Source organism: Bos indicus x Bos taurus, chromosome 17 (genome assembly GCF_003369695.1).
Source record: "Bos indicus x Bos taurus breed Angus x Brahman F1 hybrid chromosome 17, Bos_hybrid_MaternalHap_v2.0, whole genome shotgun sequence".
Lineage (NCBI taxonomy): Eukaryota > Metazoa > Chordata > Mammalia > Artiodactyla > Bovidae > Bos > Bos indicus x Bos taurus.
Genome location: NC_040092.1, coordinates 54045809 through 54071796, shown reverse-complemented (window position 1 = coordinate 54071796; position 25988 = coordinate 54045809). Strand labels below are relative to the sequence as shown.

The following is a 25988-nucleotide window of genomic DNA, read 5'->3' as shown; positions in this document are numbered from 1 at the left end:
CAGACCTAGAGACAGAACTTCTCCTCTGGCCTCAACCTCTGTTCCCTCCCATCTACTATCTGACCATGCAGTGATCCCTGCTCTCATAAACTTAAATAGAAAATGCTGCAGAATTTTGCTGGGTGTTATCTCCAGGTTTACCAATCTGAGATGTCAGGGGTCTCCCGTATGCAGCTTTCCATCATCTCTCCTGACTGGTGTTTTTCTCCCTGTGATGCAGGACTCTAATTATATTCCAGCATTCTAATGTGGTCTACATCTAGAAACCTGAATCTGCTCAATGTGGCAGTTTAGACTCTGCTTTAGATTATATATTGTAAGAACAAATAAAAGTCAACAAAAATAAGCAGATGAAAGAAAGACAGTGACATGAAGAAAAAGGCAGGACCGCAAAAGGAAATGGAATACATGCTACAGAATGTCACAGTAATGAAAATCCAGCTATAAGGTTTGGTTTTGAATGTCTCAGGTTTTGAATGCTCCAAAGCAAACAGGAATTCATCCTGAGATTTCCTCTTGGTTTACCAGTAGCAGCCTAGAAACAGCAAGGCTTCTCCTAACATTCTGTCAAGAGGAATGGATACAACTACGTCCTAACGAATAGTTTCTTAGAGGTGAGCTTTCCACAGACATCTGGTGAGCCTGGAGTTGTGGCTGTTGTTTCATCTCTCAAAGGCAGGTATTTCTACTCTACAAGTCATAGTAGGGTTGACATCCTGTCCTGAAACTGAATCACTAACCTACAACCTCATATCTGTCTGGAGAAACGGGTGAAAAAATCTGGCCACTCAACAGTCCCTCACCTATTTGGGTCTTAATTTCTATTAACACTATCTGCCCTTTCAAATGGAAGGATTAAGAGTGGCTTGTTAGGACATCAAGTACAGTGCCCTTTCCTTTTTTGCTTTGAACTCTAAGCACCGACCTTAACCTTAAACCTTTACTCGATGACTTACCTAAAATTTACAATATTGTTTTACAAATATCTGACAAATCTGAGATTGACAAGATAGGTGTGATGCTTGAGGCCCTAGGGAGGGTCACAGTGGTCACAGCTAAGTCCTTTTACTTACAGCCCATGCCCTTCTACAGAATTTGCTTTTATAAGCCCAGCTCCAGACCTCTTGCCATTCCAGTATCCAACCACTCTAGATAAAAGCCTGCCTGTACTGTATTTTTATACATGTCATTATAAAAAGGTTCAGAGCTCCTTATTCAAGCAGTTTTTGGATGCCTTTCCAATTGAAATCAGTTATTATTATCAGCTTGTGTTTTTATTTTCTTTTCTAGAATTTAGTCCCACTGGGACCTTGCTCAGATTTTTTGGGCTTTTTAGGCCCAATTATTTTTTTAAATATTTGGCTGTGCCAGGTCCTTCCTTGTGACACACAGGAGCTTTTTTAAGCTGTGGCATGTGGGATCTAGTTCCCTGATCAGGGATCGAACCTGGGCACCCTGCACTGGGAGTCTTACCCACTCCATCACCAGGGAAGTCCCTAGGCTCCATTTTAAATTAGGAGCAGTTTTATGTCATATGCAAAGTTCAGAGCCAAAAATAAGGGACTTAAATGTTATACACACCATTATGCTTTACTATGTCATCCCTACCACCTCGTAGGATTTCATGAAATACAGCCATGGAGGAATAAAAAAATCCATTCTCACTGTCTTCAATAATCTGGACAATTTACCTTCGACATTTGTTATTTGCCGTTATGCATTCAGGTAACTTGATGGTCCACAAGGCAGAGCTGTCTACAAAAGAAAGACTAGAGAAATAAAAGTGCCACCTAGCAAGATTTATAAACTACTAAAAAAACTTTACATAAAATGCTCACATGACTACATTTTAAATGAAGACAAATACAACAAAAGCATACAGAAGTATGTGTTTAGCCTACCGCCATGGCAATGCTGAAGGGTGACTGACTTGTGATATTTCCAGGAGCCCTTTTGCTCAGAGGCATTCCCACCAACTCCCACCCTTCTCCCATAGCCTATTAACATTTGCAATTGAAACACTTTTTTTAGCTTTTATTCTCATCTAGATTTGCTTATGATATGGGTATGATGATTTCAAACTGGTGTGCTTTAGGGTAGGTAAACAGTATTTAATGCCTGTCCAGATCAGTATTCTGCTTCTCAATGTGCAAATTCAGTCACTGCTAAGATCTGAACCAAATGACAGCTGGTACATATGTTCTTCCTACTTGCCATTCCTTCCAGATATTTTGTGTGTACAATATATACTGAAACCCTTATTTGTTTCAAAAGCATTTCCAATGCAGAATACCTGGAGGAACTATTTTTGGGGACTCCAACCTTGTCACCAAGTGATACCTCACAAACAGCACCAGATGCTGCCTTCAACCACCTTTGTCCACTTTAAAATCAAGGTCTGACTGTCTAGGATTGTGTGAGCACCACATTAACAGTATTAAAAGACCAAATTTATTCTCAGATTCCCTATGCATTAAAAAAACAAGATATTAAAACACTAGCTTTAAAAGACTATTTATTAATCTTAAATATTTACAACTCATGGGTTAAAATATATTATTACCAGTGGGCTGTTTTCTGGGATTTCATTAGGAAGGAGTTTCACCTTTTATCTTTACCACTTTATTTCTGAGCGAAGAGAATTTCAGGTTAACTTTTTATATTCTGGTTTTTAGATCTTTTAAAACCAGTTGCCTGGCTATCTTAGTAAATCTCAACCACAGCGTCATGAACAGACCAGGAAGTTTCCCATCTCTAAAAAGAAGGTCCTACTGTCTTTAGCCACTACCAAATATATATATATACACACACACACCTAAATATATGTACTGTGCAAAGCACATTCAATACAAATAATGGCAGAGTGATTGCGAATAAACACCAAGAGCACTCCAAGGGAATACCGGAAATGTGTAACAGTGACCAAATAATGAAGACTAGCCATGGAATCTCTTCAAGAAACACACTAATGGAGAACACAGAGGCATAGCAAAGATTTATGAAGAAGAGATCATAGAGAACTGGTATCTCCACTTAAATAACAAAAACCCCTCAAGACTAAATAGTTCCTTTGTACACTATTATTTTATTAGATTCCAATAAAAACATCTTTAAAGCTTTTAAGAAAATTACTATAAATTACTCTATAACTTATGTTTTGCATGGTTTTAGCATGTTCATGTTATAATTTACTTAATTTTACATGAAGATATAAAAAATAAATATTGCCATGCATAACTTGATATTAAAAAACACAAATAAATAACTTGAAATGTCTAGAGAAACTGTTCCTGCATACTTGTTAATTATGGGAGACTCAAGCAAGTCTACTATTTTAATGACTCTAACAGAAAAAGCTTCAAAACAAGCCCAATATAATGCCCTTAAATGATCAACATGTAATTAATCCTAAGGGAAAGAAAACAATGCAAAGCAATACTGGAGTGCAAAAACCTTTTTGCTGTAGGTTTTAATGGAAAAGGTTTTAATGTGAGCTAACGGGGTTCCTTCCCAAGGGCATGCTGGAAACAAGTGAGAGAAACTGGGAACCCTTCCTCAGTCAACTTATTCTATTTCAGTTTCCTGAAACATCCCTGGTTAAGACTCCTGCGATTAAAAAGACACAGACAAGCGTTTATAAATATCCATCAAGGTTCCTCGTTAAAGGTGAAGTCACACACTAGGGACAGGTGGTCTGAAGGGTAATTGAAGGACGGTAGCCGGTTGGGTCCAATCTGCTCCTCGGTGAGCAGGTCCAGGGCTGACCGCACGCTGAGCGCCTGCCTGGAGTACCAGATATAATCCAGCGTGTGCCGGCACTCGCCTGAGGTCCGGATCTTCCAGGTCGTGTACGGAGGTTCCGACTGCCCGTCAGCGCTCAGCAGCTTGTAGGCGCTGTTCAGATTGAGGCTGGAGGAAGCAAAGTGCTTGTAGACCTCCTCTGTGGGCTCTGCGTTGAAGTCTCCACAAACAATCAGGGGAATCTTGGCCCCCTGGGTGATGGTCTGCAGGTTTTGGAGGAGGTCGCAGCCTTGAGCTGATCGAAACCGTTCCCAGCCGGTGCGTGCCTTCAAGTGGGTGACGGCGATGCAGAACTGGCGGCTGGACTCCTTGCACTCCAGGGTCTGGGCAATGGCCACTTGGTTGGTTTTCAGCGTCATGGCCGTCAGCCGGATGTTGGCACTGTTGACCAGCTTGAATCGGTTTTGGAGGAAGAACAAGGCACAGCCGTCGGGTCCATTGTTGTGCTCCACATCCAGACAGGGCGACCAGGGCTTGGGGAAGAAGGTGCCCTGATAGCCCAGTCTACTGAGGAGGGGCTGGAAGGTGTCGAAGTAGTGGTCCACCTCTTGGAGGCACAGGATATCCGGCTGGTAGGCGAGGATCTCCTCCAGGATCAGACATTTCCTTTCTTCCCACTTGAGGGCTTCCATAGGGCACTGGACAAAGTTGTCTTTGCCTTCTCCAAGAGCTGAAATAAAAAAGCCGGTCGGTTGTCAGCTGCTAAATACCTGGCGGGGGGGGGGGGTGTCTCCTTAGGTGTGACGTCACCCAAGACCTTCAGAGTACTTTCTCTGCTTCAGTTGCTCTGGAGGGGATTCTCTTACTGCACCGACCTCCAAACTAATTACCTCTTACCATCCACATGAAGCAAGGAATTGATTTTCACATTAAAACTATCTGTCTATTCCAGGACAGAAGACATAATAAAGCCACATATTCCAGGACATAAAACATTAAGTTTTGGCTTTAAACAATGTTCTTTGTAGTCTAAGAGATCTAAGCTATGTCAGATGAACTAAATACATTTAACCCAGTACTAGGCCTTTATAGAAACCATAAATGACACCTATTTTAAACGGGCAGCTTTTACCTATATCTGGGAAAAGAAAAAACGAATCCAAAATTATGGAAAGTCATTCAGTATGCCCTTCTATTCCAGAAAATGAGGGAAGAATGGTGACCCTGGTTTCTTCTTAAAATTTCAACAGCTCCGTGATCTTTGTGCAGCACTGCACAAAGTTGACTGACACACCTGTTTTTAAATCCAGCAGACCCAGGAAAGGAGTCCTTTCTACCATAACAAATATCTCAAAGCATAGAGAAGAGAGGCAACATCTCAAATTATAAAGGTGCGTTTGGAAGAGAATCTGGCCAGAGTACCCAGACCAACTCCGCCCCCTCCCCATTTCCTGCAGAAGATTCTACATCGCCCACTCAGCAGACTCAGTTTCTCCCTGGCAAATGTTATCTTAGTGCTGTGGACTGAAAGCTGGAGACAACACAAAGTTTCAGGCTAATAAGAGACCGGGGCCTTGAAATCTGGATGTGCTGGGAGACAGAAGCTGTCACTGAATATGCAACTTACCAACACGTGAGTAAGAAATACCTCTGGAGTCGCTGGATTTATCAGTGAAAACCAGATGACTCCCTTTCCCCACCTCCCCTTGGGAGAGCTCCCTGGGCGAAGCCGCCGGCACCCCTCGTCTGACACCCCGCCCCCGCACATGTGCGCACATGCGGAGGTGCATCGGGCATGCGCAGAAGCAGGGAGGCGGTGGCGGTTCGGGCAGAGACGCAGCAGGCCTACCTTGGGCAAGGATGTTCCACTGCATGACCCTAATGGGAGGGTGGCTACTGGGGCCATCGGCTGGCAGAGCCACAAAATCCCTCTGGAACCGTGGGGGCCGGGTGTGCAGGACAGCCCTGCATTCCTCCAGGAGCTCTTTGGGGTCGATGGGCTCCAGGTGCTCTGGGTCAGGGGCCACCAGGTACTCTGGGTGCTGGGACGCCGCGCTGCTGTTGAGTGTCTTGGCGAGAGCACTGTAGAGCCTGCTCGTGCCGTTTCCCATGGGATACACTGCGGGGAAGGAGACACGTGTTACACACTCAGCCTTCTCCTGCCTTTCTCCAGTTCTCACTCAGAGCGACCACAAGATAAAGCAGTTAGTGTCCACAGAAGCTGGGGCCGATGTTGCCACGTTCATGGTCTACGGGGTGGATTACAGGAGCGCCCAGGTTCTAGCTTTCTAGGAGGACAACTACTTGAAATACTACAGCTGAAATACCTTGATCTTTATGGCTTATTCTAACCTGAAACTTGTCTTTATAATTTGTAGACACAGTCTTAGGAAAGCATGGCTAAACAAAATCCATATTCCTTTTTCTATGTATTTTAAACGAGAACTTGAAGGCCAGTTTTAAAGAGCCAGATGTCAGAAAGCCTGATTACTCCGAGATGGCATTAGAGCAGGCTCTTAGTGTGTCAGCTACTCGGATCCCTATTACGCTGGATTAAAGAATCAGCTGGATTAAATCCAGGCTCTGGCTTTCTATAGGATTCTGAGAACATCACTGAGCAGTACAGTCTGCAATCTAATCTTAACTGCCAGATTTTTTAAAAATCAGAAGAGAGGTTGGCGGTGGGGAGGGGAGAGATGGGGTGGGGAGGGGAGGATATGGTGGTGCAGGAAGCATTGTCTAGGTCCGTTTCCTGAGGCTTCTGATTCTTACCTAACTGGATAATAACTAAAGACAACAGAGCACAATCTTCAACAAGCTAACATGAAGGGAGAGGCATCTGTCACCTCACTAGGAGGCAGTGGATTGCTCTTTTAAAGGTCAACCTTGTTTTCTCTTCATTACAGTATAAATTAGGCCAGATTCTGCTTGGAATCATGTCTAAGATTCCTGGTTTGGAGGAACCTGGATTTCCTGACCTCATCCAAGTCCTTGCCTTCTCTTGAAGGACACAAAGTTTTCTTTACAAAACACATTGTTTGGCAAGCTGATTGCACGTGAAATTAGCAAGCCATTGAATTCACCTTACACAGCAGGTCACAAAGGCCAATTCAAGTGTTCACCCCCAGGACCTATCCTTAAACATCAAGATCAAGATGCAAGCATGCTCTATCACTCCTTTTCAAGGACTCCCCAGTGAGAAAGTGAGGCAAAGAGACTCCAGTTTTCCCAGCACACATTTCTGTGTATGTGCAACTGCCTGCAAGCCTGTGCTCACAAAGGCACATGCATGAACACGCGCATACACTTGTTTCCTGGATGTCTGACTTGAATATATTCTTTTTTAATCAATTTGCTTGCCTATCTGAGTACATGGGTCCAAAGAAATTTTCTTCCTGGCTGGCAGTACAACTTTGAAAATCTTTCTTCTGTACTTCTAGTTCAGCAAAAAGCGGTAAAAAGTTCTACTGTTTTCCCAAGCATGGTTTCCAGCATCAGTAATAGCCTAACAGTAGACCAATCTGTCAGGGCATCATGGCAAACTCACAAGGGCTCCAATATCTGACATCTGTCAGGCTCCAGGCAAATGAGCAGCTTGAAGCTGTTCAGTTTTAACAGGACTGCTCTGCATCCTTTTGATGACATCACCTTCGCCAAGCTGTTTCAGGGTGGTTGCTGTGATAAAAAAGCAAGTACCATGCGAAAATGAATGTGAAAAAGGTTAATTGTGTCCAATAGGAGTTGAAGATTTAAGGCGTTATCCTAAACAACACTTCCTCCTAAAAACTTAAGAAAAACCTTTCAGTGAACAAGGAACAGTATAATGTATTAACACAATGAAAGTGCTGGAAGACATGCCCAGAAAGCCAATCAAAATCATATCCTATTATAATATAGGATAATTATATTAAGAAAATGACAAAGTAGTCTAAATTAGAAAATTTACAAATGAGGCAATGTGAAGAATTAGTAAACACGTAACAGAGAGAAATGAGATAAAGCTTGCAAGATAGTGGCAAATACTATGTACTTATTTAAAGCAAAGATGCAATATGGATAAAAGTTTCTTGTAGCAGGAAAACCAATGCAAGGAAATGAAACACGTATTGATACGAGAAACTATAAACCAAGAAAACTCTTCAAAGTTTCAATCATGCAGGATGAATTAAGTTCTGGAGCTTTAATGTACAGCAAGGTAAGTTTAGTTAAGGATACTGTATCTCATACTTGAAATCCTTCCTCTAAGTGATCTTAGATCTTAAGTGATCTCACCCCCCCACCCCCGGAAACACACACTATGTGAGTGACATGTTAATTAGCTTGATTGAGGTAATTATTTCAAGATGTGTACAAATATCAAACCATCACTCAGTACACCTCAAATACACAACAATGTTCGCTAATTATACCTCAATAAAGCTGAAAAAAAGGTCAGTGGTTTGAAAGAAAAATTATGAGGTTAAAAGAACATGTATCATGGACACAAACACACATACCTGAGACTATCAACCCAGAATGACCAACACCGACTGGACTGTAAAGAAACAGAAAAAAAATCCCTTGGACTCCAGGCCAAAAACAGCAAGGAACTTAGAAGTCAGAGTATCAGACTTCAACTGTAATGTTCTTAGACAAGAAGAAAATGAAGTTACATATCTGAAACATGTCAGGCTTTATATGTGAGCCAAGAATTTTACATCTAGCAAAACTGAAATACTGACACTAGGAGCGCTTCTTCCAGAAAATACTACAGCAGGGGATGGCCAACTGCAGCCAGATGTATTTTGTACAGTCCTTGATCTTCAGATGTCATATACACGCCCACAAGCACACGGTACATGGCAGGATAATTTCTGGCACTCAAAGCCAAAATGTTTACTATTGGGCCCTTCTCAGAAAAGTCTTAACCACCCCTGGAAGTAGCGAACAAGCTTTAGACCAAAATGACCAGAGATACTGATATACGAACTGGTGGTGCTGTATTAAACAGAGCAAATCAAGTCTAAATGAGATTAAGATAGTACAATATCCACTGGCTATGTGATCCAAGAATGAACCAATGAGGATTTAGTACAACCAAAAAAGAAAAGCCTGGGGTGGGGGTGGGGGTGGGACAGAGCAGGGGGACCAGAAAGAAGCAAGCATATTCAATTAAGAATTATTTGGGGACTTCCCTGGTGGTCCAGTGGCTAAGACTCTGAGCTCCCAGTGCAGGGGGCCCAGGTTTGATCCCTGGTCAGGGAGCTAGATCCCACATGCTACAACTAAGACCCAGAGCAGCCAAATAAACAAATAAAAAATTTTTTTTAAAAAAAGAATTATTTGCAGTGATCATCATTAGTAATGGCAGAATCAGAATTGTTACTCTAGACTGCTTAAACTGGATGTTCTAATTTCATCATTCCCTGTTGTCCTTTTTTGGTTTGTTTTTGGAAATTTATAGGGCTGTTAGCTACAAAACAAGGAAAACACATTCTTATTAAAGCCAGCTCAGCTCAAAAAAAGCTCATTTTGGCCCAATAGTGGATTACTATATTTTGTCATTCACTTTATTTGTGACTTTTGGGGGTTTTCAAAAATTCAGTCTAGCACCTAAAGACAAAGGCTTTGCAGCAAAAAAGAGGAAGGACACACTGCAATATGGGCCTCAAAGCCCCAGTTCTAGGCCCAGTTTAAGTGGCTGGATTCTGAGTAAATCCAAAATTGGAGCCAACAAGTTTTGTTGATGACTTACTTGGATGTGGCCTATGAGAGAGCAGTCAAAAAAAAGTTTCCAAGATGGGTGGGCTGAGCAACTATGAAGCTGCCAATACAGGTTAGGAAAACCGGGTAGGGTTTGCAGAAAATAGGAGCTTGGCAGTCAGGTACAACTGATGTTCAGGAGAGAAGTGCAAATTGGAAACAGGTGGGAGATGTTTATTGCCAGAGGAGGACTGAGCTCTGGAGCAGACTACCATGTCTGTTTGCTAACAGGGCTGACACATTAGAGGAAGAAACCCATCAAGCAGACTTCAGGCGTGACGGCATGAGGGAGCTGACAAGTCCTCCCCTGAAAGAATTATAAACCTGAACCAGTGTCAAAACCAGCCACTTCAGTGCTCTGGATGTAGACCAAAGGCATGCAACACACTGAGAAGCCTTTATTTGCGAAAGCTATTGAACCTCAGTTAAGAACAGTGCTGGTCTGTGCGGGTCCTGCCTGGGGCAGGCCTGGCCCCACCTCTCCCCTTCAGCTCTGTGGAAGGAATTCCAACTAGAGCAGCAAAGATACTGAAGTAAGTTAACATCTGCCCAGAAAAAAGGCCTAGGCCTTGATGGCTCTCGCTGGTGAGCCTATCAAATATTTAAACAATACCCATCCCTTCATAAACTCCCACCTACTGCTTCCCATGCACAGCCCCACTGGAAGACAGTCTGGCACTGTTTAAAATAAATATAGAACTCATGCCCCTAGGGATTTACTTAAGTGAGCTTAAACTTAAGTTCATTCAAAAATATGTACGCAATTGTATTAATAAATGCCCGAACTGGAAGCAAAGATGTCCCTCAATGTGCAAATGTATACAACCACACAAAATAGTACATAACAATAAAGGGGAACAAGTCACAAGCATTTTGTAAGTGAAAGAAGCCAGATCCTAAAAATTACATACTGCACGATCCCACTCATAGGGCATTCTAGAAAAGGCAAATTATACAGAATGGTTTTCAGAGATTGAGGGAGGGACCAGTGGCTGACAAAGAATTTTAGGGCAAAGGAACCACTCTGTACAGCCGTAGGGTGATGCATACATGACTCTGTGTCAAAATCCATTGACTTAACTATCCCTCACAAAGAGTAAACTTTAATGTGCGAAAATTCAAAAGATCAACAGGGAGGTGGGGGGATCAAGAGGAAATGCAGACTCTGACAAATAAATCTATTACAAATATACAACAAATTCACAGAAGGGGCTTCAGGAAAAAAGGAATCATGTCACTTTGGAAAACAGCTTTTAACTGCTCAAGACTAAAGAAAGTGCACTCAGATTAGCAAAGCTATTTCTCTTGGGGGGTGGGTGTCAGCAATTCCAAAAATGCTTTACATGTATATTGCGGTTGAACAAATACAATAAGTGATGGATGGTGGGAGTCTGATTTCTGTGAAAAAGGAAAGCTGCAGATAAATGAGGAAAGGTTTAGAAGGAATCATGTGGTACTGAGGGAGTCAGACACATCATCCAGATTTCATGTTTCCCTGATAGTACACATAGATACATAGACAAAGCCATTAGGGATGTCTGAGACACCTTTGGAGAAACGCAGGGCCAAGGGGTTTTCATATTAACACTGAGGCATCCTTTCTGTCTTTGTTTTCGACTGTGATGAAACCGCCGCTTTGTCAGCATTAACTCAGGCAGTTGGCCCCAGGCTCCAGTAGGGGCCACTGTGCTCTTCACCATTATTCATTTTTTAAATTGCCTGCTTTACCCACAAATGTCCTTAAGTGAGGCGGCAATAAGTACTTCTGTTAAATTTGGAGCCCTGATGACCTATCTTTAATACTTGACAAAAAGGAAAGTCCACATAAACACTTGTGCTGCACACAAAATACGCTGCCTTAAGCAACAGCACTCAGGTGAGTGCCTGGATTGCAAAACTCTCCCCTGTCTTCACCTCAAAGAACCAACAAACTTTAGTCAAGAAACAAGGCAGACATTTATCCACTAAAATGTAAGAAGTGAGCCTGTCACTTTAAGGCAAACAGCTGACAGTATTTTTGCCCATGAGAAAAATTTCCCAGAGAAAATTCTGGAAAACACATCTGGCATCAGGAGCCTGACAAGTCCCCAGTACTTAAAAAACTTCTCTGACAAGATTGGAGATGATAGTTACTAAGGTTATTTTGGAGCAGGCACTGGCACCCCACTCCAGTACTCTTGCCTGGAGAATCCCACGGATGGAGGAGCCTGGTGGGCTGCAGTCACGACTGAGCGACTTCACTTTCACTTTTCACTTTCCTGCATTGGAGAAGGAAATGGCAACCTACTCCAGTATTCTTGCCTGGAGAATCCCAGGGACGGGGAGAGCCTGGTGGGCTGCCATCTATGGGGTCGCACAGAGTGGGACACGACTGAAGCGACTTAGCATCAGCAGCAGCTGCAAGGTTATTTCTATACTGTATAACATCTGGAAGAGCCACGTAACCTAGTTAACCAACTTCCCAAATAACCAAGAAGATGTTCACTGATATGGTATATCAGATTTGACGTTGCAAATAACTATTAATATAAGCTACCACAAAAGACTACCCACAATTATCGTAAAAGGCTATTAAAATAATTCTCTCCGATTATATAACCAGTGAGAGACTGGATTCATATCTTTTAACCAAAATATCCCAACAGACTGAACGGAGAGGCAACTAGGAGGATATAGACAGCTGTCACGTATTAAGCCAGACTTTCAAATGAAGAGATTTCCAAAAACGTCAAATGGTGCCACTCTTTCATCTAACCTTTTTATTTGGGGAAAAAAAAAGGCTGGTTAAAAAGTAAAAACACAACAAAAGCCAGGATTATCTGGGTACACACCTGAGAAGCTGCTGGAGTTGACCAACCTCGGGGCCCAAGGAAACCTCGAAGAGAAAAGCACACCAAACCCTGAAGGACAGACGTCACAGGAAGGCATCGTTGGAACAGCGAGCCTGTGCTGCCACCCACTGGCCACTGTGCTGAATCACCTCAGAAAGGTTAGAAAACTAACTCAGCAGCTAATTTTCACTGGTCCCCTGAAAGCTCCTGAATAAATGTGGCCACCTTCAAAATATTCACAAGACAGCCATCGACCTAAAATAGCTTGGATGTTGGGTATGCAATATATTTATTTAATACTTTATTAATAAATCAATAAAGATTTACAGTCCCCATGGCTTACAGCTTCATGGATCAAGTTCCAGTGGCTCCCTTTTTCTTACATATGGCCTTCTTCTGGTACTTGAAAAGTCAAAGTGAAGTCGCTCAGTCGTGTCCAACTCTTTGCAACCCCGTGGGCTGTAGCCTACCAGGTTCCTCCATCCATGGGATTTTCCAGGCAAGAATACTGGAGTGGGTTGCCATTTCCTTCTCCAGGGGATCTTCCCCAACCCAGGGATCAAACTTGGGTCTCCTGCATTGCAGGCAGACGCTTTTACCCTCTGAGCCAGGAGTAAGAACCTTAAGTCACCCTTAATATTTAAATTACAACCCCTGTTCTTCACTCATTAGTTCCATGAGGATAGAGACTATATCTGCCTTGTTTATGGACTCAAGGTAGGTCAACTGGTTTCCAGAAATCATGGCTTCTCTTTTCACTAGTCAGATCCTGAACAAGTTATTTATCTCTGTGGCTCTGTTTCTTCATCTGGGGATCACCATGACCTACTTCACTGTGTTACTGTGAGGGTTAAGAGAGTTAAAGGAGCTATACCTAGTACATTCTAAATGGCAGCTACTGTTACTTTTCTTTCTGGGATTAAAGAGCAGCTATTAACACCTGAGAGCCAAGCGTGTATCTTTACTTATCTTTCCAACGATCCAGCAAAGCAGGTACTGTATTCTCCATTTTATAAACATGGTGACTGACTGCACAGTTGGCAAAGGACCTGACCCTGGAGAGGGCTGCCTGCACCTTGGATCACTGCTTGTCTCTGACGGTGCTGACCAGTCAGGATGACTGGATGGAGCTGCCAGGGGCGTGCGTGGCAATTAACAAAGGTCCAATTTCACCTCATCCCTCTGCCCAGGTCACCGCCGTCAGGGCGTGCACACTGGCACAGCACAAGGTGTTCAAAGCGGTGTAATGACCCGCTTTACTGGCACATGGCATTACTAGAGATATCAAGTGAAGGTCATGTCTCCCAACCTCGCGGGTCTATAAATACAAGCTCCTAGACACAGTGACAATCCCAGTGACCTTTCTTTGCTAGGCAGCAGTCAGACACAAGAATACCCAAGTGCCTTCTGGCCAAAGCAGAGCTGTCCCTTCAGTCATGCCAGATTCATCTTGAAAATATGGCTAGGGAAAGAGAAATCCCTCCACAATGAATACTTAAGTTAGCGTGTGAAAATTGGTGGTTGATTATGAGTGGGCTGGCCAAGCACTTGCATAAGCCAGACTCTTCCAGCAAAATGCTAGAAAACTGAAAAGGCAGAAACAAAACCTGGTGTGACAGCTGCTCTCCACCAACTGAGACAATCAGGTTTGTGTTACTACCTGGTGCCCATCATTAACGTTCCCAGGAGCTCAAGAGGTGCTCTGGGTTCACAGCTATGAATGAAATACGGAGCTAAGGAGTACTCTGCTATTCTTCCCTGTGGGTCAGAGGTCCACATACATCTCCCAGTGCCCTGTATAAGATGCCTATGGCTGCTTACATTTTTAAGTGGTTGAAAAAAGATTGTAATAATATTTCCTGACATGTGAAAATCATCCAAAACTCCAACTTCAGTATCCATAAATAAGATTTGTGTATTGTCAGCAGCTACTTCCACACTATAGCAGCAGAGCTGAATAGCTGTAACGGATATTTAGTCTATTAAGCCCAATATATACTAGCTGGCTCTCTACAGAAAAGTTTGCAGACTCCTGCTCTAGATTATGAATTGTACAGTCCATTTGTACATACTTCACAAAAATCAACGAAAGACTCAGTCATTTAAAATAGGGAAAACCTAATTTTCATATATAGATTTCCATAGCCTTGCTTGAATAATTACAGCACTTTAAATTAATTAAATAATTTAAATAATTAATAAATAAGTAATTTAAATAATTACAGCATTTTAAAATGTGTAGTGACACTGGTAGCAGTTTTAAAATCTCCAGTCCAATGACTCATTTTTAAGATGGGAATTGATAAATAATGTACAATAGGTCATCAGACATGAGGCCAAAAATACATTATTCTTAAGAGCTTTCTGGAATAAAGTACACACACGCATATTTTTCTAAAGACTGAAAGAATATGGGTAAAATCAGAAAGGACGCCACCAGTGGGCTTAAGAAACAATTCCAGGAAGACAGAGACAGGTGTGAATTAACAGAGAACCCAGAGCGGAGGGCAATGCAGTACAAACTACCGAAGGTAAATTAAACATGGCTCTTCCCAAGGGAGCTCTGAAGAAACCCAAAGCTAAGTCCACCAAGACAGAGGGCAGGAGAGGCAAGGGGCCGTCGTTAGGGTCATTCTTTCAGCAATGGTATTTGAGACAGCTGCTAGTTCTGTCACTTCCCCTCTCAGACAGAAGAGGGTGGCCTCTGCCAGCTGGAGAACTGGCTTCAGAGATGTGGGCCCTGGAAGGGCTCCCAAGAGTGATGGACGGGAAGGGAGGCAGAGCAGACCGTGGACCTCAGGGATATTTCTGAAGGCGTGGCTGGAGGGGTGAGCTAAGCATTGGAGAACACAGAAGGGAGCCTGCCTGCACCCCTGACCCCCAAATCTCCCCAACTACAGAGAAAATGCAAACTGCTCTCCCAGGAGGAAAGGTATGGGGGAGAAACAGGCTCACACAACTGTATAGGACACAAAGACAGACTAGGCTTCTATGAAGAAAGGAGCAGAGAATTAGAAAATGTCCAAAAAATTGTAAACAACTGCAAAACAGACATGTTCAAAAAAATCTCATGAAATATAAAGAAACATTCTTAAAAATGCAAGAGCAGCCAGAGGGTGGATCCATATGGACAACAATCTGTCTAGCAGGAGTTTAATAATATGAGAACAGGCAATGTGATAAAATAGTGATGAAAATGATAAAATTCAAGAAATAGAAATTTTCCTGGGCTAGAGAATGGTATGTCCTGGGGCTTCCTTGGTGGATCAGTGGTAAAGAATCTGCCTACCAATGCAGGAGACATGGGTTCAGTCCCTGATCTGGGAAGATCCCACATGCCGTGGAGCAGCTTAAGCCTGTGCTCAACTACTGAGCCTATGCTCAAGAACCTGGGAGCTGCAACTCCGGAAGAACTTGCACCCTAGAACCAATGCTCTGTTTTGCAACAAGAAGCCACCACAATGAGAAACCGGTGAATTGCGACTAGAGAGTGCCCCTTGCTCTCCATAACTAGAGAAAAGCCCACACAGCAATGAAGGCCCAGCACAGCCCCCCACCCCCCAAAAAGAATGGTATGTCCTTAGACTGAATGGGCTCATCTGATGCTGAGACGTTTATCCTGACAGAACTTCTGAACACCAAGGACAAACAATCCTCAACTTCTAGAGGATAATCAGTACCGTCAAAGAGATTGCAGTTCTGAGGCAAAATTAACAGACATGTTATTTTTAAAAAATTATATTTTAAAATTGTCATGAAAATTTTCCAAATAAAAATTTAGAATGAACCACTACTGGAAAGAGAAATTAATTGTAGAACACATCTCAGCAAATCTATCTGACCTAGAAAATCTGAAAGATGAACATCTTTGGCAACCCCCTCAGTGAAAGCAAAACATAAAGGAAACAGAAAACCATCATGTCCAGGGTGTCAGTAGGATATGCAAAACAACTTCCTTGTACCCCGTACTGGACAGACCTGCCCCAGCACTGGACGCTCAGAGTGGGGGACAGGCTGGGAAAAGCAAAGGAAAATGATGCACAAGGCGCTTCCTGGACACCCTGCTGCCACTTTTCTTTACTGCTCCATGATTCTGGCTCCAAGGAACTTTGGACTTCTCAGACTACTCCAGTTCTGAAGGGAAAAAGCAGTTTTCAAATCATTCTGCACAATCCCTCATAATCCAATAGCCGTCTCTACTGGAGACTAACTTCTGGGGACACTAGTTAAGAAACTTCTAGCAGGCTTCCAAGCATTTAGCAAAGCAAGTGTCTCACTGGCTGTCTGCCCAGGCTATACATCAGAACTAGCAGATGCTCAAGGCCCACTTGCAGAAACTAAAATTCAGATGATCTGAGTGGGACCCAGGCATTCTTTTGATAGCTCCTTTTATATAATGATGTACACCCTTGGTATCTGCATCTGGGGATTCAACCAACCTTGGATGAGGAACCCACCCATGGCGGGGTGGGGCTGCATTTCATAAAGACATTTAAATCTGACAGGTAGTTTTTCGTAGCCCTCTTTCTCCTGGACACTCCCGCCCACATCCCGGACACTGATGCTGAATTCTGTGTAGCTGGTAGGTTTCAGGTGCTGCTTTGAGATCACATAGAGACAAGAAGACAGCTAAGATTTTTGCTTGAGGTCATACTCCTTCCTGTAGGAAGGCTGCTCAAATCCAGCAAATCCAGAACTTCCTGGCTAGGACTCTGTGTTCCCAATGCAGGGGGCTGGGTTAGATCCCAGTCCCCAGGAACCAGTTTCCACATGTCTCAACAAAGATCCCATGGACCGCACAGCCAAATATTTTTTAAAAAAGAACCAATCCAAAAATTTTCATTAAAGTACAAGTGGGTTTACTATGGAACTAAACACCCATGCACGTCATCCTTGCATTCAAATGTGATAACCATTCAAGTGGTTAGCAAAATTCTAGGAATCCTGATGACAGATCTTAATTTCCAATGCAATTAGTCACGAAACAATAAAATATTTGGCCTTTTAAGTGTACTGTGCTCAGTAAAACTTATGGATCAGTTGATATCGTGGTTTCTAATTCAAAAGCCCCCAGTAACTCACTGTATTTAAGCTCTTACCATTGAATGCTGTAACTAATAGCTTGTTCTCCTACAAAGAAAATATATTTCTATAAAGCTTGATAATTACAAGCTGTTGCACTTCTCTCTCATAAGCAGATTACTCACATTGTTAAAGGACATACTAAATAAAACCGCCTCCTCAAATGAGCTGGTATTTGCTTTTAAAATCGTACCAAGAAAAAAAGCAATGTGTTCCAGTGGTAGAGAACAGTAATTCAGCCAACTCTTCATTATCTGAGGAGGTGGCATCTGGAGGATGGCATTTATAAACCCATAGATGACACCAGACCACGTTTCATCCAGCAGAGTAACTGTGACAGCTGCTGCTTCTCTATGGGGCCTGTGATCCTTCTGTGAGAAAAGGTCCCCTTTAAATTCTAATAACCCAGCATCTGATGACTGCAAAGGGGCTGCACTCACCTTTCCAGTGACATCTGACTGCCACAGGGCGTAAGTTATGAAGGAACTGATTAACAAATAGGGTCAACTTGGGATTTAGCACCCCCTCCCCAAAGACTGGGGCTTCCCAGGTGGTGCTAGTGGTAAAGAATCCACCTATCAATGCAAGATGTTAAGAGACTTGGGTTAGGAAGATCCCCTGGCTAAGGACATGGCACCCCACTCCAGTATTGCTGCCTGGGAAATCCCACGGACAGAGGAGCCTGGAGGGCTTATGACCCATAGGGTCCCAAACAGTCAGATATGACTGAAGTGACTCAGCACACACGCACCCCAAAAGATGCTGGAGTGAGCGAAGTGTAGCTTTCAGTTCCTTGAAGACTTTCTCTAGCCAGATGTCTAAACCTTGAGGCCTGTAATAACAATAATCTGCTTTTTATTTATTGTTGTCATTTTGTTAAGTAACGTGGAATTCGGGACCCACCCATAACGATTCTTCTTAATAAGTCTACAATAGGATCTATAAATCCTGGGAAACATTTGGCAAAGTACCTCCTCTCTCACCCTGCCACCATCCATGTCTCACACCTTCCACTTTGCTACTGGCTTTTCCCAAGCAAAATGTTTTTAATCTCTTTCAATCTTAACTGTACTTCAAGGACCAATTCAAATGCCAACCACTTTTTGAAGCCAAAATGATCACCACTGATGGAAGGGACTTCATGCTCTCCAGCACCCTTGTGCCATTTGCAAACCTTTAACTGAAAGAGAATAAAAGGTGTTTTTATTTCTTTAAACACTCAGGTCTTTGTGCAAAACCCATCTCTCTGGGAACTAAACTCAGAGGCAGACCATGTCTCACATTCTTTTACCTCCTATAAGGTGGCACCTAGCTCAAATGGTCAAGAATCTGCCTGCAATGCAGGAGGCCAGGGTTCGATTCCTGGGTCAGGAAGATCCTCTGGAGAAGGGAACAGCAATCCACTCCAGTATTGGTGCCTGGAGAATCCCATGGAAAGAGAAGCCTGGTGGGCTACAGTTCATGGGGTCGCAAAGAATCAGACACTTCTGAATGACTAACACAATAGAGTGAGACAGACCAGAAATGGAAAGACTTTCTGAATGAGTGAGTGAGTGATCAAAGGATATGCAAATGAATGCATTCATGAGTTTCTCTCAACAAGCAGCTGAAGCCAAAACTGAGCAAAATGAGAAACTGCCCTAGCTCTTGTAGTAGTTTAACAGCCATAAATCCTTTCAATTTCTTTCTAAAGCTAGGGGATTTCAGGGGACTTCCAGAAAGTTCATTAAGCATCTTTCTATGTCAAAGGCCTAAGATCCAGCATGTCCTGACCTTTCTTCCCAACTAACAGCACAGCTCTCTTATCTGTATTACACAAGTTATGTGTATTCCCAAAATGAACCTACTGGCTAACTCTGCCCCAGGACCCGCAGGAAATTTAAGGTAAGAGGTGAAGACAAGAGATACAGTGCTACAGAAGACACCAGTTGATTTTCTTTTACTTCTCCCACCTCAAACCCAACAATGTGCCTCTAGAAATTTTCCCATTCTAAGTTATTTCACAAACGCCAAATTCCTACAGAACTGCAAAGAAAATCTCAATGACTGTCAAGTTCATCCTTTTTAAAAAAAGAACAAAAGAGTTTAGTCTCCAGTAATCAGTTTAACTTCCTAATATTTTTTTATTTTTGGTCACGCTGGGTGGCATGCGAGACCTTAGTTCCCCGGCCAGGGGTGGAATCTGTGACCCCTGCAGTGGAAACGCAGTCTTAACCGCTGGCCGCCGGCGAAGTCCCTTTACAAAAATAAAATCCTAATTTTAAAAAGAATGTCTCTATCTAAACATCCGCCAATCATCTGAATAGAGTTTAAAATCTTGACTTGAATCGCATTTTGGGTGATCACTTTCAGTAAAGAAAGCCACATTGAACATACACTTTCTACTGCTCGGTTCTGAAGTTAATACAAAACTTGGGAATTCCCTGGCAGCCCAGTGTTTAGGGCTCCGCCTTTTCTTTCACTGCCCTGGCGGTTCAATCCCCCATGGGGGAATGAAGATCCGGCAACCCGTGTAGGGCGGCATAAAAGAGATAACACAAAACTTTTGGAGCAAAAGGTAGTCGTTAACAATCTGAGATGTTCATACGTCTTAAACAGCAATAAACTTGAGTACGACTAAAATATACCTGCTAGCGTGATGAAACTGCCCACTTTTGAAAGAAAAGTTTTATTAATTTTTAAAGTATGACTAATTTGTATGTAAATTGTGGCCGCGGTATTGAGGCCTCGGGCAGAAACTTACGTGGCCAAAAAAGGGAAGATCCAGGGAACTTCCCTGGGGGTCCAGTGGTTAAGATTCCAGGCTTCCAATGCAAGGAGCGCAGGTTCGATCCCTGGTTAGGGAAGTAAGATCCTGCCTGGCGTTTTCCTCCCCACAACCCAAGCAAAATCCAGAGCACGTGACCTATAGAACAGGTTCTTGGCAAAGAGATAGCATCATCTTTACAAGATCTTAACCCCAGGTATACAGGACGCATAATGACACAAATATTAAGACTGGAAGGCTCCCCCCAAATTCAAGTAGATGTCCAAAGAGTCAATGCGTGTTCATACATTTTTCAAAATTCAGACCACCTAAGCCATGCAGGCCACAGGATCAGATATGAGTAACTTCATATACATATTGCATAAAATGTTCCATTAGCGCAATAAGTAAAACAAAAATAATCTGCGGCCTCGGAAGGGGAAAAGATAACAGGTCAAGAGCGAGAAATACTGAAACCGCGGCATCAAACGGGAACGATTAAACGGGAACCTAGCACAGGGTTGCAGCTCTTACCGGACGCGGTGCAAGCCCCAGGCAAGAGAAGGCGGCAAAGGAGGGCAGAGACGGCGGCTCAAGGAGAAGAGGCACCGCTTCCCGGTCGCACCACACCGCCCGGCAGCCCCCGGCTTCCCATTCATTCCCCGCCGTCTCCAGGTGGCGGCCGCCGCGTTCTCCGCCCGGAACGGCGGTGCACTCACCTGTTCGGGAGCACGACCTCGCGACGTCGCGGGCCGCCGAAGCCGCCGCCAGAAGCCGGGGGGACGCGAGCCGCGGTGCGGCCGTGGGCGAGAGGCGGCGCGGCGGCGGCGGCGGGCCGGGCGCGCGGCGCAGGCCGGGCGCGTCCCTCTGTAGCAGGGCGGAGCAGAGCCGCCGCGGGCTCTGATACATGCCGGGCGCCGCCGCCAAAACCGCCGCGGCCCCTCGCGCGCCCCACCTAACTGCGGGCCCCGCCGAGGCGGGCAAGCCCAGCAGACTCTTGGGGCCGTCCGAGCAGAGGCTCCGGGGATCCTTCTCTTCCAGCCGCGGCCCGGGGGAAGGTCGCAGGCAGACGAGCCCGAGAGGGCGCGAACGAAGCTGCGGATGCTGTGAAGCGGAGGCGCTGTCTGCCGCGGGCCGGCTGGAGCTGGAGGGTAACCGGCGAGCGCAGCGCGCTGACAAAGCGGGCGCTACCAAGCGAACCAGGGAGGGGGTGTCCATGGGACCTGCGCCCGGCGCGACCTGGCAGGGATTCGTAGAACTGGAGTGATCCTGCTTTGAGAGGACGCAGATACTCAGCTGTTTATGGGGTGGAGGCTGTGGGAGGTCCAAGGTAACAGGTATCCCTCAAGGCAGTTTTAAAGAAATGAGCCTCCCCTTCCGCTGGGTGGAGTGGAAACGCCCACAGGCTGGGAGTCCCAAGACCTTCCAGGCTATGGCCCCGGGGACACGTGTGTGTCCGAGTAAAAGACAGCATCCGTGTACTCGTGTAAGTGAGAATCCAGCAGAGGGTGTCTGCTCCCCACCCCTTCGGCGGGATGTGTTGCGTTAAAATGAAATTAAGCACGATAAAGCCCCTACTGTGTGCGAGGGCGACGCTGAGTAAGGCCACGTCCCTTTCCTCAATGTTATCCTCAGGCAAAGGGGGCCCAACGTGGCAGGAGAAATCAGACCATAAAGCTGTACAAGGTATTCAATATCACAGTAATCCAAGTAAAAAAAAAAAAAAAAGCTGTACAAGGTAGATTAAGATCAGTGGCATCAGTTTATGTAAATTTGGCGATAGACGTCGTAACACGCCTGGATTTTCTAGAAGGCTTATTAGAAGAGAAGAGCCATGACTTGGATTTACATTTGTGGAATTTGGGAGAAAGAGTGGTGGTGATTTACACAGGCAAAAAAGGGAATAAAGCAAAAAGCCCTAGGTATCTTTGCGGCAACATCTCTTATGTAGGATGGAAGTGAAGAAGTAAGGCAGATGCTTGGATGGGTTACACTGCGGAAGGCAGAGATTGTATTAGACTTAATATGGTCGAAAAGGGTGAGCTGTTTGTAAACTGGGCAAGGATATGTCTTAGGGCCGTGCTGTCATTGGAGGTCAAGTATCTTGGGCGTGTGAAAAGGCTGGAGAGAGTAGACTAGCTGATATGAAAGATACTCGAGACTTGCATCTGGTACTAGAAAAGAATGAATGGAAGAAATATCTCAGATAGCTTGGGCAGGAAATGATGACTAACCAGAACAGGAAGTGGGGTGAGTGGGAGAGATGCCCAAGACTCGGTTCCTCTCTGAATGATTTATGACCTAGAAATGCTTTCTTGTTGGTTTTCCCATGATTTTGCTGAGTCTGCTGTCTTGTGGAATTGGAAACTTTTCATTACTAAGGATATTCAAAATATTTTTAAGAGCAGAGGGTGTGGATGTGTCAGCTGACAGGGTTGCTCATAACTACTGGGAGACACCCTCCTTGGCAAATCATTAGATCTCTAAGTCTCACTTTCCTTATCTATAAAAGTCATACCTTAGTCATTAGGTCAAATAAAAGGTGATGATCAAACTAGTCCATAAAAAGTGTTCTGCAAATATAGCAAAATGTTGAATTAGAATCTAGGGTCTATGGGAATTCACTCACAGTTCTTTTTCTTTTGCATATGTTTGGAAATATCATAATAAATTGTTGAAATAAAAGTGCTTTGAAAAATTAAAAGTACTGTTTGAATATAAACTGTCATTATTAAAAGGGATTCAAAGAGCATGCTTTCCTGAAACTGGGTCAGCAGCATTATTTTTGGTATATGCTAAATACTGTATACTTTAAACAATCAGAAAAATATAAATAAAAACTTTATTCACTTCAAATTCATTTAGGGGGTTGGTGGCTAAATCCCCAGGTTGACTGGTAGCCAACCATGGTGGCTCAATGATAAAGAGTCCATCTGCAAATGCAGGAGACACAGATTCAATCCCTGGTCCCGGGAGTTGCCAGGGATACAGGGGAGCAACTAAACCCGGGCGCCACAACTATTGAGCCTGTGCTCTGGAGCCTGGGAGCTCCAACTACTGAGCCCACGTGCCACAACTTCTGAAGCCCTAGTGCCATAGAGCCTGTGCTCTGCAACGAGAGAAGCCACCGCAGTGAGAAGCCAGCACACCACAGCTAGAGAGTAGCCCCTGCTCACTGCAACTAGAGAAAGCCCTTGCCCAGTGATGAAACCCTCGTTGCAGCCAAAAATAAATAAAAATGTTTACAAATTCATTTAGTAAACATTTGTTGAGTACATATTATGTGTCAGTCTTCACGACAGAGCTAAATAATGAAATGAACAAAGTCTGCTCACAGTTTGGTGGGTGAGACATTGTATAAACAGAAATATTTATAGTCATCCGATAATAAATATAGAATCATGATTTGAACAAGGTCCTGTGGAAATACAGAAGAGGAAGTGCCTCACTGCCTGTAGGAGTCAGGAGAGGCTTTTGAACAAAGTGGATTCCAGGCAGAAAAGGCTTATGGAAGGAAAGGAGGGATATTCCGGGAACAGCAAGTACCACACTTTGATAAGCCTTGAGTGTAGGGTGCCCTAGGGGAGTGGCAGGAGATGAGGTGGAAATTGTGAGCAAGAAACAGTGTCAAGGGTTTTCCAAGGAATCTGGACTTTATCCGAAGGTTCTGGGGAACCTCTGAAAGACAGGTTCCACTTTCAGAATTGCGTTTTGGAAAGATCATCTGTCAGCAGTGTGGAGGATGGATGGGAGACCAGGGAAAAATAAGAACAGTGTGGGGCGGAAGAGGACTTGCTGGTTCAGAACCTCTGGAGGAGGGCCAGGGTAGGCATGCTTCTTTAAAAAGAAAACCGCAGAGGTGATTCTGATGTACATCTCTGTTTCTGCCGCCACACAACCTCCCAAACCAATAAACTGCAGGCAGAGATAGTGGAAAAGAGATGGGTTTGAGAACTATGAAGGAGACAGAAACCACAGCATTGAGTTAAGTTAAATCTGGGGGGTGAGGGAGGAGAGGACAGAGTCCTTGGTAGATAATGGTAACAAACAAGGAAAACAGGTGGAGATCAGAACATATAATTGAGATGCCTCTGTGGAACACCCAGGTGGAGTTACTTTGTAGGCAAATAAACTAAGACCAGAAGTTCATAGAGGAGTCAGAGCCAGACACTTTTGAAAGTCTAGTAGTTAAACTCATGGATAATGAGGTAACTCACAAAAAGTTTTTTGAGGGAGAGAAGAAAAGTGTCAAGGATTAAATTCCCGTGAAACACATCTTTAGGGATGGTTGGAAGGGAAAGAGACTTGAGACCTGGTCAGAGCTGGAAAACAGGAAGATTGGTATCTTGGGAGGCAGGGAACCTAGAGCTGCCAGAATAGAACACTGATGCTGCTGCTTAGAGGTCAAGGCAGCACGTGACTCCTTTGGATCTGACAATTAGAAGGCTCTTCGTGCGAATAGTTACGTAGTGGTGGAAACCAGATTGCGGTGGTCAGTGGGGCTGGAAGGCAGGAGACCCGTGAAAGAACAATGCCTTAAGAAACCAGGTGAGTCTTCTTTTTCTCTGGAGACTGGAGGAACCTCATAAAGTTGAGGAAAAGGAGCCAAGAAACACAGAAGTTATAGTTTTTCTCCTGTTGCGACTTCCTGCAGTTCTCCTAGTTCTTTTGTTAACGGCTGAAGTGCAGCTATATATACACATGTACATACATATACACACATATATAGATACACACATATACACGCAAATACACATATGTTTATACATATGTGGGCATGAGGAGAAGGGAAATCTCTCTCTTCCTCTTCTTATGAGGCCATCCGTCCTATTGGATTAGGGGTCTACCTTTATGACCAATTAACCTTAGTTACCTTCTTGAAAACTTGATCTCCAAACATCGTATTAGGGGTTAGGACTTCAAAATATGAATTTGGAGTGGGTGGGTAGGGGACACATTTCAGTCCATAGCACTGTCCAAGCGCTTCCCAGGTGGCACTACTGATAAAGAATCCACCTGCCAATGCAGAAGACCCAAGACACATGGGTTTGATCCCTGGGTCAGGAAGATCCCCTGGAGAAGGAAATGGCACCCCACTCCACTATTCTGGTCTTGAAATCTCATGGACAGAGGAGCCTGGTGGGCTACAGTCCATGGGGTCACAAAGAGTTGGACACAACTGAGTGACTAAGCACATACATACATATAGGCACTGTCCCAAACTGGAAATATATCAGTCGATGAGTAGTCGAAAGAAAAAAAAGTAACGAAGGCTCTAATTCTCTCACTAGAAATGATTCTTCGGTTTCTAATAACTGAAGTGATATCACCTTTAGCATATTTTAAAATGCAGAAAAATCCCAGTTACTTTGGCTCTGTTTTTATAATTATTAAAGAACAAAAATTTATGTTAGACTCTGTTGGAGTTTTTTTATAATCCTTTTCTCAGAAGGGAAAGACCCTGATGCTGGGAAAGATTGAGGGCAGGAGGAGAAGGGGATGACAGAGGATGAGATGGTCGGATGGCATCACCGACTCAATGGACATGGGTTTGGGTGGACTCCGGCAGTTGGTGACGGACAGGGAGGCCTGGCGTGCTGCGGTTCATGGAGTCGCAAAGAGTCGGACATGACTGAGCAAATGAACTGAACTGAGCCAGGTGTCTTTTCAGAGGTTCATCAGGTGTCCTGAACCAGGAGAATGTGGCTCTCAGACCTCTCACTGGGACTGCAAAGATAAGATTGACCTATGCCCTCAGAGGGTTTGCTCTGACAGGCATCACTGGAGCCGGCGCGTTGGTTCTCACAGAAGCGTTCCCAGCCCACTGCTGAGCGCAATGGGGACCC

General features: G+C 44.1%; 1 protein-coding gene across 1 annotated transcript; it reads right to left on the bottom strand.

Annotated features, from left to right (window-relative positions):
• Positions 1-2489: 2489 nt before the first annotated feature.
• NOCT (nocturnin) lies at positions 2490-21442 on the bottom strand. Its single transcript, XM_027567369.1, has 3 exons — positions 20862-21442; positions 5591-5860; positions 2490-4471 (listed from the first exon to the last, which is right to left on the bottom strand). The coding sequence occupies exons 1-3, from the start codon at positions 21358-21360 to the stop codon at positions 3648-3650; spliced, it is 1593 nt and encodes a 530-aa protein (XP_027423170.1). The 5' UTR covers positions 21361-21442; the 3' UTR covers positions 2490-3647.
• Positions 21443-25988: the final 4546 nt, after the last annotated feature.